The sequence below is a fragment of the Rutidosis leptorrhynchoides genome, chromosome 9, assembly GCF_046630445.1.
Source record: "Rutidosis leptorrhynchoides isolate AG116_Rl617_1_P2 chromosome 9, CSIRO_AGI_Rlap_v1, whole genome shotgun sequence".
Classification (NCBI taxonomy): domain Eukaryota; kingdom Viridiplantae; phylum Streptophyta; class Magnoliopsida; order Asterales; family Asteraceae; genus Rutidosis; species Rutidosis leptorrhynchoides.
In genome coordinates this window covers 256,734,235-256,749,780 of record NC_092341.1, presented here as the reverse complement: position 1 = coordinate 256,749,780, position 15,546 = coordinate 256,734,235, and the positions used below count along the sequence as shown (strand labels likewise).

The following is a 15,546-nucleotide window of genomic DNA, read 5'->3' as shown; positions in this document are numbered from 1 at the left end:
TTTTACTTGTAAACACATGACACATTGCTCAACATACTTCACAACATCACGTTTCATGCCCGGCCACCAATAATCTTTCTTCTGGTCATGATACATTTTCGTCGCGCCCGGATGAATGGAATATTTTGACTTATGTGCTTCATCAAGTAGCACCCGTCGGTAATCACCCATCTTAGGCACCCACACCCTTCCTTGAAAAGACAACAAACCACGCGGGCCCATAGTAATGAACTTCGATTGGCCCACGATTCGTTCCACATGCTTATTGTGAACGTAAGCCTCTATTTGAATCTCGCCAAGCTTCTCAAGAAAATTGTTGGAAATAATCAAACGTAACGACCCCACTTTTATCGCCGGATGTTGACTCTTTCGACTCAATGCATCCGCGACAACATTCGCCTTGCCCGGATGATAAAGTATTTCACAATCGTAGTCTTTCACCACATCCATCCACCTACATTGGCGATAATTCAAATCTTGTTGATTAAAGAGATGTTTCAAACTCTTATGATCTGAATAAATCGTACACTTGACACCATACAAGTAATGGGGCCAAATTTTCAACGCATGCACAACCGCCGCCAACTCAAGATCATAAGTCGGATATCTCGTTTCGTGTTCCTTTAATTGTCGAGAGGCATAAGCGATGACTTTACCTCTTTGCATCAGAACACACCCGAGCCCATTTAGCGAAGCATCACAATAAACCGTCATATCTTCGACACCTTCCGGTAATACTAACACCGGAGCTTGACACAACTTCTCTTTTAACAATTGAAAAGCAATTTCTTGCTCGTTCTCCCAATTAAACTTAGCATTCTTTCTTGTCAACTTCGTTAATGGAGAAGCAATCTTAGAAAAGTATTGGATAAACCGACGATAATAACCGGCCAATCCGAGGAAGCTTCAGATTTCCGTAGGCGTAGTCGGTCATCCCCAACTTTTCACCGTCTCGATTTTTTCCGGATCTACTTGAATACCGTCTCTGTTCACAATATGACCAAGGAATTGGACTTCCCTTAGCCAAAATTCACATTTGGAGAACTTAGCATACAACTTCTCCTTTTGTAAAGTCTTCAATACTTCACGCAATTGATGTTCATGTTCGTTCATACTTTTCGAGTAGACTAGTATGTCGTCAATGAACACTATTACCGACTTGTCCAACATAGGTTGGCACACTCGGTTCATAAGATCCATGAATGCCGCCGGTGCATTCGTAAGGCCAAAAGGCATCACCACAAACTCAAAATGTCCATACCGCGTTCTAAAAGCCGTTTTCTCAATGTCTTCCTCACGGACCCGCATTTGGTGATAGCCGGATCGTAGGTCGATCTTATAGAAATACGTTGCACCTTGAAGTTGATCAAATAAATCGTCAATCCTAGGTAATGGATAACGATTCTTGATCGTCACTTTATTCAACTCACGGTAATCAATGCACATACGCATACTACCATCTTTCTTCTTCACAAATAACACCGGAGCGCCCCATGGCGAAGCACTCGGTCGAATAAAACCCTTCTCGAGCAACTCTTGGGTTTGATTTAACACCTCTTGCATTTCCGTTGGTGCTAAACGATAAGGAGTTTTAGCAATGGGAGTAGCTCCTGGAACCAACTCAATACGAAACTCAACTTGTCTTTCCACCGGAACACCCGGTAATTCGTCCGGAAAAACGTCTTCGAATTCACTAACAACCGGAATTTCACGAATAGGTGGTGGCTCATTACGAGTATCAACAACATGAGCAAGGAAAGCCATGCCACCACTAACAACAAAACGATGTGCCCGTGCAAAAGTGCATATCGGCACCGGTCTCCTCCGCCTATCACCATGAATAATCAACTCTCCCCACTTGGGGTCTTCACACGAATAAACTTATCATGACATGTAATATCGGCTCTATAACGATCAAGCCAATCCATACCAACGACAATATCAAAGTCGCCCAAGGTCATTGGAATAAGATTAATTTTAAAGGTTTCGGCACCAAAAACAACATCACAATTTTCACACACATCAACCACTAGCACCGTCTTGCCGTCAGCTATTTCAACTTTTATCGGATGACTTAACTTAGCTAACGGTCTATTAAGTTTAGGCACAAATTTAGGAGACACAAACGACAAATTTGCACCGCTATCGAAAAGAATCCTCGCCGGATTAGAATTAACCATGAAAGTACCTGAGACAACTTCGTTCGATTGTTTGGCTTCATCATTAGTCATCAAGTAGTTGCGACCCCTAGCCGTACCCGCCGCCTTCTCTAACCGCTTCACATTATCGTTTCTCAAGTCGGGACACCCCGGCTTCTTATGCCCCTCTTTGCCGCAATTAAAACAAGTGATTTTGTTTTCAGAAGATGGTTTCGGACACTCACGAGCCATATGACCCGGTTGCCCACAATTGTAGCACGTATAAGAAAACCCACCGGTAGTGCCCTTCTTTGCACTATTGACACTTTCGGCCCCCCTCTTGCTCTTGCTCTTCTTACTTGAGGCGTTAGAGTAACTAAAACCTTCAAACTTTCTTTTGGAAAACATGAAATCACTCTTTCTTGGAACCTCCGGCTCAAAACCACGAGCCAACTCGAACAATTCATCAAAAGACTTAGCCATACCCCGACTAATCTTCCCCTTGTACTCATCATTCAAAGTACGGTAGAAATCCTTCATGAGCTTATGATCATCACCAACATATTCCGGACAAAAACGGGTCTTGGCCAAGAATGTGGACTTGAGGGTAACCAAATCCATGGAACCTTGTTGCAAAAGGTGCAACTCGTCCCGGATTCTATCTTTGAAAAATTCTTTCTTGAAATCTTCCCAAGTCAAGCCCATACATTGTTCTTCGCTATATAAGTTGATCTTATCGTCCCACCACAACTTAGCTTCCTCCCGCAACATGATTGAACCAAACCTTGTTTTCTTCTCAGGAGGGCATTCTGCAGTACGGAAAGCCCCCTCGATATCGGAGACCCAACATGTACTCTTCAAAGGATCTCGCACCCCATTAAACATCGGGGGTTGAGTGTCCTTGAAATTCTTATAATGGAAGTCCCGCCTTCCCTCACCTCCTTCACCGCGAGGATAAATGTTTCTAGCATTAAGGGCCTCTTCGATAGTGGCCTTCATTCGTTCATTTATCAAATCGGTCACTTACCCATCGACCGAATCTTGGAAGACTTTTCGGACGTCAGTAAGAAAATCCGCTTTTAACTTTTTAAAGACGGCCTCAACCTTGGCCGAAAACTCGGCGTCCTCACTTATACTTCCGTTATCATGATCGGGTCCGTTTCTCGTCTTCATTCTATAAAACGAAGTAGGTTAAGCGGCGAAACAAAAGGACATAACACGTATGTATATACATATACACCACACTACCCCATCTTGCTCAACAATCGTCGTACATTGCTTGTTCGACACGATTTGCGCCCGTAACAATGGTAGCTAATCATTGTTACGCGAGCACTTCGCATTAACTTGCTAGTACAACGTCCATCTCGCTCGATGCTCGCTAAACATACATAACAAATAGCGCATGATTAGTTTACATAAACCTATGCACAAACCAATCCCGATCCGACCCAAAGTCCTACAAGTCCCGCATAAACGCGCACACAAAAAGTCTAAGTCTAGGCGCCTATCTCAAGTCACCTAAATCCCTTAGACCATGCTCTGATACCACTTGTAACAACCCAAACCAACCCTCGACCAAACCATGCGAAAATACAAAATAAAAAAAATTCCTGTGCAGCATACCCGCGCGGCGCGTCAGGTAGGGGCGCGGCGCGCCAAAGTGGTCTGTCCGGAAAGTTTTAAAATGCGAAAAAGATCGGCTAGTTTCCGACATTTTCAGACGACACGCTTTTAACCACACATTCAAATATGTAAGACTATCATGATTCAAACATGAAAATGATGTTTTACAAGTGGGGCCCACATCGGCCGTTTTACGAGTTTAATACAATTTACGAGTTTCGACCACCAAAAAGTTTAAGTTCCAAACTACACAATGAGCATGGCGTTTGGGATTAAACTACCCAACTATCGGTCAAACTCCAAGAGCTACTAAAGCCAAAAGCGTCCCCTAGCATCAAGCGGGATCTCTAGTCCAAAACGATGCCCTTACCCTTGTCCAAAACTGAACCTATAAAATGGTAAACAACGAGAGGGTAAGCAAAGCTTAGTGAATGCAATAATTATACGAATACATATATAATTATACCTACTTGCATACACTTACACACCAAACCGCAAACACGCTAGCATACACATTTAGCTTACCGTCACAATAACGAGCTATAAATCACCAATACTACAAGCTAGCATAACAACCGCATATGAATATAACTCGAATAATATAATATGCTTACAACACAAATAACCATGGTTAACCAATAGTACAAGGGAACGGCGCTCGCGAAAACGCCATCGGTGTTCACAACATCCGTTAGGGCACTTAACACCTCGCACCACTAACCCCTAGGGTGGCACCTTAACACCTCGGCACATCACCCCGAGTGGCATCTTAACACCTCGATACATCACTCATTATTTTAGGGAGTGGTGTCTTAACAACTCGACACTACACTCCTAGGTGGCATCTTAACACCTCGATGCTACACCCGAGTGGCATCTTAACACCTCGATGCTACACTCTTCACGTGAAACGTGGTGTCTTAACACCTCGACACTACACCTTTCACGCTACAACAAATAGATACATTATATACATACGCATATAATTATTCCACTCACCTCAAAGTCTTGTGAAAAGATACCCGAGCTTGCAAGGCCTCAAAGTAACGTACCTATCATATTATACACCTCATTAAACGCAAACTCAAGTCGGTCAACCAAACCCTTTCACCATTCTAAGCCATTTTGACCCAAGGTGCAATTTCAACCCATTTGCACCCTTAACCCTAATTTGGGTCAACACCCACCAAAACCCTAATCATTCGTCAAGATGGGTTTAAAACACATTTAGGTCACAAGGCTAACTCGTTTTCATACTTGCTAGGCCACTTAGGTCATTAAAGGACTCATTTGACCCATTTCAAGGTCAACACACCCATTTGGGTCATCCATACCCAATAACACCCATTTACATATTATTAAAGTGTTCTAGCAACTAACTAACCAAATTTAAGACTCAAAAGTCCAATTAACACATTCAAATCCTAGGTTAGTCATCAATGAGCCTTCATAACCCATATTCACCCAAAATCCCCAAAATACTAACAAATTGGGTCTTTGGTTCATCACTATCCCAAAACCTAACCCTTAAAGCAATTGAAGTAAGAAATTGGGTTTTATAACTTACCAACACAATCACCACGTAGCTATCGACTAGATGAACGACTTTAAAACTTGCACCAAGACCCGATTCAACCTCTTTCACCCTTTAATGGAGCTTTCTCTCTCAAGGATTGCACTCTCTATCTCTAGTGTTTAATTGGAGAAGATGAGGTTGTTGTAGGAGTAGTAAATGAGCTCCCCAAAACTGATCTAGGGTATTAAATTCGGCCCCAAAGTGAAATTACACAATTGCCCTCAAAATATGTATTTTAAAAAGAAGAAAGGAATCTGTCAAAGACAGATGGCGCGGCGCACCACCTAGCCGCGCGGCGCGCGACCCTCCCAGTTCAGCATCTTTTGTCTTTTTAATTATGTGCAACAAAAACCCCAAACTTGAGTAACCCATATACACATATGTACACTACGAATACTCGGGTCTTACATATTTATAACATACCGAAAACAAATTAAACAAGTGATATTTCTATACTCACTAGAACGTACGTGAAATTATAATCACAAACAGATAACGTATGACTTTCACGAGTCTCACCGCTACTTACGGTCATGGATGGTGTCTAGGTTGCCAGTTTGGGATATGGTTGTGGATCTCGAATGTCACGACTTAAAGTCGGATCAAGAGTCCTGGCCCCCGGTTACATCTGGCTGTCCATTGACTTACTTGATAGCAACGAAGATCGTTTGAGTTATACAACATCTAAAGTGTGAGAATGATAAATATTGAAAACTCTTAAAAGGAACACCGGAAATGTAGATGAATATATATATAAACACATAACTATAATGATGATGATGACCATGATGATTCAACTAACTTAAACCTAATGATGATAGGTTGACAACTTTGGACCACCACTGCTATTGTTTCTATCACACCGTTTACTGTGCTCTTAAGGTGAGTCATAGCCCCAACTTTTTAATTTTTTTATAAACTGTTTTCTGGGTGAGAATACATGTCTTTTTCTGTTTTACAAGTAGACACAAGTACTAAACTTACATTCTATGCTGAGTTATATCCAAAAATCCCTTAGCTTTGGTAACTAGTAGCTATCAGTTTATGAACTGGTGGGCGAAAATAGGTGTATATGGATCCATAGGACTTGACATCCCCGTCCGGGCTAGTCGCGCTAGCATAAGTCGGGCGTATACTATTTAAGGTAGTACACAGTGGTTAAGTGTGCTTAGAAACAGAGGTACTAAACAAACATTAAGGCTTAGTTACCGGGTGCTCAAAATTATAGAATCTTTTTATATTTTTAACGATGGTTGCGAGCATGCAAACGAAATCTTGTGGTCTACATTCTACACTTTATACTTAAACCTATGATTCACTCAACTGTTGTGTTGACGTTTTTAGCATGTTATTCTCAGGTAATCTACTTTAGCTACTCTTCCGCAATAAAAGAAATGTTAGAGGTCAAGCATGGAAACTAAGGATTAAAGCATATAGAGTACGAAGACTGGACTTTGACCTCTGGTAATACTGCACGTCAAGGCCACATTTTGATGGGGTATTACAATTTATATCAGAGCTTCAGTTATAAGGAATTAGGTTGCATTAGTGTGTCTTCCTATAGGATGCATTAGAAAACCTAATCTATAACTTAGAATCTAGAAAATTGCCTAATAACTTGTTCTTGTTTATACTTGAACTTTAATATGTTTCCTTAGATATAATGTCGCAACTAGACCCTATCGTCATTTTGGACACTGAGAATGAAAGTCCTATCCGCTCACCTGAGTATCATCCCAGGAGTTCCTCCGAATAGAGAGGTCGTTCTGACTCTGAAATCGAACCTTCCGAAGAAAAGCCCAAGGAGGACGAGGACGATTCCAACGCTTAGGATAACCCTTTGTCTGACCAAGATGATTCCCAAGAGGAAGAAGAATCTAAGGAACCACATACTGCTGTACCAAGAAAGACTCGATTTCAACTATTACTTCACCTACTACATCTCGTGTGCCCCGTATACCTTCACTCCCTAAAAACCCACCTAAGTGTAAGGTTGTACCAAGCCCTTGTACGCGTCGGGGTAACAAGGACGTTGTGCAGTATTATAGTTTGAACGCTTCACCACCCCGTGTCATTTGTCGTCATCTCGATACGCCATCCACTAGTGCTACGAAACCCTCACCTACTAACGAGGTTAGAGAATTGAAGAAGGTAGTGGAGAAACTGTTATTTAAAGTCGCTATTTTAGAGATGAATCGTAAGGCCGCATTGACTGATCGAAGAAATGTTAAACATTTCAGGCGCAAATATGTTGGTTTACATGATAAGATGAGTGCACTCGAGTCGCTAGTTATGCCGAGGTTACTTAGCCTAGAACGGAGACTTTCCGGAGGAAATAGTTCCAACTGATACGGATCAATCATATAGGATTATTAGTGATATTACGTTATGTCTAGCGGACGCATTTCGTCCTTTATTTTGAGATACATACCCTACCACTTTGAGATGTTTATATTTTTCTTAATATTTTGGATATTACGTTTTTCTTATTTTCTTAATACATGATTTTAATTGGTACTATTATTACTACTATTGTTATTTAATTACACTGAGTCGTGGGATATATACATACGTCGTTGATTGGAACTAAAATATTTTATAAAGCTTGGGTAGAGACCCAAAAATTTAAATTCGTTTTATAATATAAGTTCAAACTCATAAGGACTATGCTATATTTCAATATAAGAATATATTATTAATTACATGTATTTTTCACTATATATATTTTATTTAATAAATTGCGCAGTCAACTTTGAAAATGTTTATAAAATAAGTATAACCCTGTTTGTTTTGAAATACGCGTCAAAAGTGTCTAAATAAGGTTTTCTATAACATAAAGTCTCACATTTTCAGTTTTTGTCTATAAAAGTATATGTTTTCTGATACTTATAACTTGGTAATCATAGGCGAATCGCACCGACTTGAAATTATGGGGTAATGTCGAAATGGAAGTATGAGTAAGGGTAATATAATGACCGGGATTATATTACGGTGACTCATATAGAAGTTTCGACATTGTAACATAAGGAATAGGAAGCTGGTCGGAAATTGATAGTTACTGTTTAGGGTATAGTAACTTACAAACTTATGTATAAATAAAAAAAAATTTGTGTGTCAAAATTTAATTTTAGTTATTTGTGTATACATTTGTTTCACTTCATATCTATTTAAACTACTCGATAATACCCCTCTCTGTTTGACACTATTCACTACCATGCATTACTGAGAGTTTCTTATTAAACGACTATACGTTGCTTTGACACTATCCCGTACTACTTACTACCACTTGTTACGATTCGTTGCTTCTCATAAATCCCATAAATACTTAAATTCCATCGAGATCGTGAACGTTTACGTAATGTGTTGTTTGGAAGAAACATGCCGCCTGCAAGAATGTACCAGTCATCACAAAATTTCTGAATGATTTCCCTGAAGAACTTCCCGGCCTTTCACCTCAACGATCGAAGAAAATTAGTGCCCGGAGCTGCACATGTTGCTCGATCACCTTATAGGCTAGCACCGTCAAAATTAAAGGAGTTGCTAGATGGAGGGTTTATCTGACCAAGTTCATCACCCTGGGAAGCTCCAATCCTTAGAAAGAAGGATGGCTCTCTACGCATGTGGATCAATTATAGAGATTCGAACAAATCGACAATCAAGAATAGATACTTGTTATCGAGAACTGATGATCAGTTCGATCAACTACAAAGATCTTCTGTTTATTTGAAGATTGACTTAAGATCTGAATATCACCAATGGAGGGTGAGTGAAGAAGATGTTTTGAAGACAGCGTTTAGAACACGTTATGGTCATTACGAGTTTTACAATGATACCATTCGGTTTAACAAACGCACCCGCTGTGTTCATGGGTCTCATGAATTGAGTATGCAAAACCTTACTGGAAAAGTTTGTCATCGCATCTATAAATGACATCTTGGTATACCCGAAGATTAGAGAAGAACACGACGAGCATCTGAGATTACTATTGGAGCTATAGAGAAAGAGAAATTGTACGCTAAATTCTCCAAGTGCGAGATTTGGTTATTGAAAGTGCAATTTCTCGATCACATAGATAGTAATCAAGGAATCCAAGTAGACCCAACGAATATTGAAGCTATCGAGAATTGGAAAGTCCCAAGACGCCGACACAAGTACGAAAATTTTTAGGACTCATTGATTACTATAGAAGATCTATTGAAGATTTAACGACCCGTCAAAGTACACTTGACGACCATCGTTATCTTGGTCCCACAGCTTGATCATAACTCTAAATGTATTTAATAAATAACCTTGCATTCTTTATTTAAAAATGATTTCCTATAAAGGAAACCTACCAAAATATGTAAGTTTAGAAAAACCATACATAAATACTTAATCAAAAGTTGACCAAAACAAAGTCAACAACACCCACAATTTAATGAATCAAAATAGAATGTAAGTTAATGTTTAACAAAAGCTGCCATCATAAATATGCAGACTCTCTAAGCACAACGGAAGCAATCAATCATGAACCTGAGAATAAAACATGCGAGTAACTGTCAACAAAATTGTTGAGTGAATTATAGGTTTAATATTGCAAACAATATTTAATTTAAACCGTAAAAATCTATGTTTGAAAACATAAATCCTTATTTTGGACCACTAAAATTATATGCTCGAAAACATATAAAACATTATTCTATTAACCCGTGAGCCACCTGGTAACCACTTAACCAATTCCACCCTTACCAAACATAATATACACTGAACAGGTGTATCTTCAAATAATTACGAAGTACTAATACATTCCGTCTTCAAAAATTGCTAGCGCGACTAGCATGAAATGGGGTTGTCAAACCCGATAGATCTATCCATAGGATTCGCGTTCACCAGTAGAAACCAGTGATTACAGTTACCAGACTAGGGAATATTTTCGTTCAACTCACAATGAATAACTTAAACCAACTTCCACTTGTGTCCAATATAAAAAAAATGCATGTATTCTCATCCCAAAAGATATAAAATAGAAAAGTGGGACTATAACTCACATTTACGTAAATGAAGCAACAACATAGAAATGCGAACATAAAATGATAAAGTGAGATCACAACGCCGACCGATAAATAAAGTAGGTCGATATAAAAAACTAACTTAGGTCAAGTCTTAGTATGATAGTTATAGTACTTGTTGCAAGTAATCATAGAACAACACTCAGTATGCTTCGGTTTGATTAGAACAGCGTAAGGACGCGTACTTTCTATTTTTAGAAAGTTTCTATTTTTAGCAGGTTTCCATTTTTGGAAAATTTCTATTTTAGGAAAGTTTCTATTTTAGGAAAGTTTTTATTTTGGGAAAGTTTCTATTTTAGGAAAGTTTCTATTTTTGTAAAGTTTCCATATTTAGAAAGTTGCTATTTTTGGAAAGTTTATAAGTTAGGTAAGTTTCCTTAATTAGAAAGTCAATAAAAGTCAACTGAAAGTCAAAGTCAACTGAAAGTCAACTCAAAAGTCAACCTTGGTCAAACATAGTCAACATTGAATTTTAAAGTATAAATTATATTAATAATATAAGTTATAATGTTATATAAAGTCATATATGTATAATCATGTCATATCATAAGTTTAATTAAATTAAAATGAATTATTAAAGTTACATAAGTTTAAATGATATAATTATTATAACATAAGTATTTAATTAATTAATTAAATATTAATCATAACATAAGTATTATTAATTAATAATAAATTTTAATCATCTCATAAGTATTATTAATTAATAATGAATTATTAATCATATCATAAGTTTTAATTAAAATTATTAAATCATGAGTATTTAATAATTGAATTATAATTAAATAATAACTAAGCCTTATAATAATTAAATAATTACTTAATCCTTATTATAAGTCTTATTATAATAATCTCATAACATAAGTTTAATACTTGCCATAAGTATTTTTCATTAATAATAAAAGTATTATTAATCATAAGTTTAATTAAACGCTTCATTAATCTAAATGTAATTAATAATGATATAATAAATATGTATATCATAAGTCTTAAATTATATTAATAACTTTTGTATCATAAGTAATTTAATGATAATGAAAATCATTATTTTATATCATAAGTTAGATGTTATAACCATAAGTTTTAATTAAAAGTTCATCGGGTCATAACTTGAGCCCTGGGTATCGGTTTTCGACGAGTCTTATATATATCTTGGCCTAACCAAACTACCCGACACATTAGTGCACTCAAGAACACCCCAAGAACAGCCACCAAGTTGTGACCATCAGCCCTAATTCAACTTGGGACTTTAATCCGATCAAAAACAAGTTTTAGTCATAACGGGTGATCCGTGGCTCGGATTTCGATGACCCGAACATGAATGTTCATCCAATCATCAATCCTAACACACTAGTACACCCTACATACTCCAAAAATGGTCACAAAGTCGGACCAAATCTGAACACATTCGTTCTTATATTTTGATTTCATGAAAACACCATTTTAATCACAATTTAAGTTCCGGGAATCGAAATAACATGAATTCGGAGTCTAAAATCAATGTATTGATGAGAGGAACACATCTAGAAACTTTAATTTAACATTTAAACTAGTTGAGTTTACAGAAATGGTCGAATAAGCTGCTGTCCAAAATCAACCAAACCGAAATCATGAATTAACGAGTGATTCTATGCATCAATTCAACAATACAACAACATACAATTACTATAGCATCAAAATAAGATCATAATCAGTAAAAATAAGTATAAAGGAAAAATCTAGGGTTAGGGTTTATACCCTAATCAAGAATCGAGAAGAAGAGGATGAAAAAACGCGAAAATAGCAACCCGATTATGTAACAAGCCTTGAGAAATGATGAAGAATCCTTGCTATGATGATGTTGGATGATTATGATGATGACGATGGAGGTGTGGGTCGTTCAAGGAGAGGAGAGAAAAAAAAATAAGGTGCTAGGTTAAAATGAGAAGCATTTTAGTGGTTTTAATCAAATAAATCCCAAGATTGAAAAGTTGACAACCTAACCCCCTCCTCTTTGAAATTTTCAACCATAAAGTGAGAGGGTGGGCCCCTCTCTAGCCCAAAATTATTAAAGACTAAAAGCTTGTGGCCCGAAAGCTCGAACAAAGCCCGAAACGCGAAAACGCTACTACGCGATTAAATCTTCGGAGAGATAACATATACGCGATAAATAAAATATATAAACACTATATATATTCATATGACATCAAAATATCATATTTAAAATAATTAGGATTCAAAAATCTCAAAAGTCTGACCGTTGGTTTGAAAACCGAAAAGATTCGCCGGATAGAAATCCACGACACGTAGAAACGTACAGAATTAAATATGAATACAAATATTCACATAACAAATAATAATTAATATATTTTTACTAAAATAATAATATAGATCATAGAAATAACGTGGCACGAATAACAATTAAGGGGCATTAAATAATAAACGGTAAAAGATAACGGAAAAAGTAGGGTCGTGACAGAAGATTTCTCAAGAATTGCTCGACCATTAACTGCCTTAACTCACAGAGGCAAGAAGTATGCATGGTCCAATCAGCAAGAGACTGCTACTGAAGCAAAAGTTAACTTCCGCACCTGTTTTATCATTACCAGAAGGGAATGATGACTTCATTGTAATGCTTCACGCCAAGAATTTGGTTGTGTATTGATACAACGACAGAAGGTCATTGCTTATGCATCACGTTAACCGAAGATTCATGAGCAAACCTACACATCTCATGATTTAAATCGGAAAGGCTCACCCTGGAAAAAGCGAACTCGATTTTCGATGCTTTAAGTCAGAAATAGAGAGTAAAACCACTACGAGTACGAGTACCAAACGTGGTAGTTTATAAAAAACTCACTTCACGAATTCGAGATGCACATATCGAAGCACTCAAGAAGGAGAATGTGAGGGATGAATCTATCAAAGGATTGGATAAGAAATTCGAAGTTAAAAGTGATGAAATCCGATAATACACTGGACAAATTTAGGTACTAATAGCTAAGAGCTGGAGGATTAAGGAAGTTGGTGCTAGATGAAGCACATAAGACAAGATATTTGATTCACCCAGGTATCGACGAAATGTACCATGGCTTGAAAATGTTTTATTGGTAGCCTAGCATGAAAGCGGATACTGCTACTATTGTTGGAGCATGCTTAACTTGTTCTAAAGTCAAGACCGAGCATCAAAGACCATCAGGCTTATTGCAGCAACTTGAGAATTTTTGAGTGAAAGTGAGAACCCATTACCATAGAATTCAACACAAAGTTACCTAAGACCATGAGCGGTTACGATACTATTTGGGGTACTAGTTGATCGCCTAACCAAACCTACTCATTTCTTACCTAATAAAGAAACTGACAACATTGAGAAACTGGCACAAACATACTTGAAGAAAGTTATGTCGAGGCATGAAGAGCCTATATTCATTATATCTGACCTTGATAGCCAATTTATCTCGCGATTATGGAGATCCTCACAAGAAGCTTTGGGGAAACGCAACTAGATATGAGTACCGCATACCATAAAGACATGTTGTGAGCATATGTGGTTGCCTTAATGAAGGATGGGACGGACTCCTGCCATTAGCTGAGATTTCATATAATAACAGCTACCACTCAATTGAAGCGCTCTAAGCCAAAATGTAGATCGCCAATCTGTTGGAACGAAGTGGGTGACCGACAGTTGACTGGTCCAGAGATTATCCACGAGACGACCGAACACATTGCAAAGATTAAACAAAGGCTAGGGACGGCCCGAAGTCATCAAAAGAGCTACGCCGACGTTCGAAGGAAAGACTTAGAATTTCAAGTCGGGGATAGGGTTATGCTAAAGGTGTCACCTTGGAAAGGAGTGATACGCTTTGGTAAATGTGGGAAGTTGAACCCAAGATATGTGGGAGCATTTAAGATCACCGAACGTATTGGGCCGATGGCCTACCGACTAGAATTACCTCCACAACTTTTCGGAATTTACGACACTTTTCACGTGTCAAATCTGAGGAAATTTCTAGCACAAGAGGACCTTGTTGTTCCTCTCGAGGAAATTCAAATTGATGATAAGCTGAACTTTGTTGAAGAACCTGCTGAGATCATGGATCGTAAAGTCAAAGGGCTTAGACAAAGTAAGATACCGATCGTAAAAGTTCGTTGGAACGCCCGTCGAGGACCTGAGTTCACATGGGAACGTGAAGACCAAATGAAAGAGAAATATCCTCACCTATTTGCAAACGCAACGTCGACTGATGGCAACGACTAAATTTTGGTACGAAATTTCCAATAACGGGTGGGTACTATAACAACCCGACTTTTTCCGTTATGATTTTTGGTTTATATGTTGACGGCCGTTAAAGAATTTAACGAACACAAACTTAGAAGTTAGGAAATGTCCTAGGTCGACTTTAAAACTAAACCGGTTAGGAAAACCTAGACTTTTTGGTTCTGTGAAGCCAACGAGATTAAAGGGTAATTAAAATTACCGAGACTTATTGGACTTGGATCATCATCGTTACAAATAAATAAAACATGAATAAAAGGTAAAAAGATTAGAGTGTACTTTTTATAAACAAAATATATATACATATAGAATATGGATATGGAGTAAAAAAAATAAATAATAATAGTAAGCAAATAATGAAAATAAATAAATGAGTATACGGAGTAATATAAATAAGTGATATTAATATATATATATATATATATATATATATATATATATATATATATATATATACGTATATATGTATATATATACAAAATAAAATAAATAAATAAACTAAGTTAAAAAAATAAATTAAATTACAAATTAATTAATTAAATGGAAGATATCTAGAATCTTCCTAATGACTTGTTCCCCACTCCAATTAACCTAAATCTAACCCTAATCACTCCCTATAAATACCCCTAACCCCATAATCATTCAACTCATTCGTAAAATTTAAAACCCTTTATTTGCTCTCGGCTCGTGCTGCTCGTCGAATCCCATAAATCCCACCAAAAATAATAAACCACATCAACTTCCTGGTGCTCATTTCATCATTTATGCTTCTCGCACGAATAATACACCGAAGGTAAATTTTTAAACTATAGACTTTATGATTAAAATTTTTATATCATTACTACTTTGATTCCTAAATATAAAGGTATGATTTCGTAAACTGAAATATGAAAAACACTCCCA

The 15,546-nt window shown here is 37.4% G+C and overlaps 1 protein-coding gene across 1 annotated transcript; it reads left to right on the top strand.

The window, feature by feature from the left end:
• Window positions 1–13,768: 13,768 nt before the first annotated feature.
• Window positions 13,769–14,625, top strand: LOC139868709 (uncharacterized). The gene is made up of 2 exons (XM_071857044.1): window positions 13,769–13,865; window positions 13,979–14,625. Exons 1-2 carry the CDS (start codon window positions 13,769–13,771, stop codon window positions 14,623–14,625), a joined length of 744 nt encoding a protein of 247 aa, XP_071713145.1.
• The last annotated feature ends 921 nt before the right edge of the window (window positions 14,626–15,546 follow it).

Excerpts from the sequence above, each read along its gene's own strand:
- LOC139868709 (XM_071857044.1), top strand. The coding sequence starts at position 13,769 with ATGTCGAGGCATGAAGAGCCTATATTCATTATATCTGACCTTGATAGC. Across the intron at positions 13,866-13,978 it reads ACAAGAAGCTTTGGGGAAAC|CTACCACTCAATTGAAGCGC; the intron begins GCAACTAGATAT and ends ATATAATAACAG.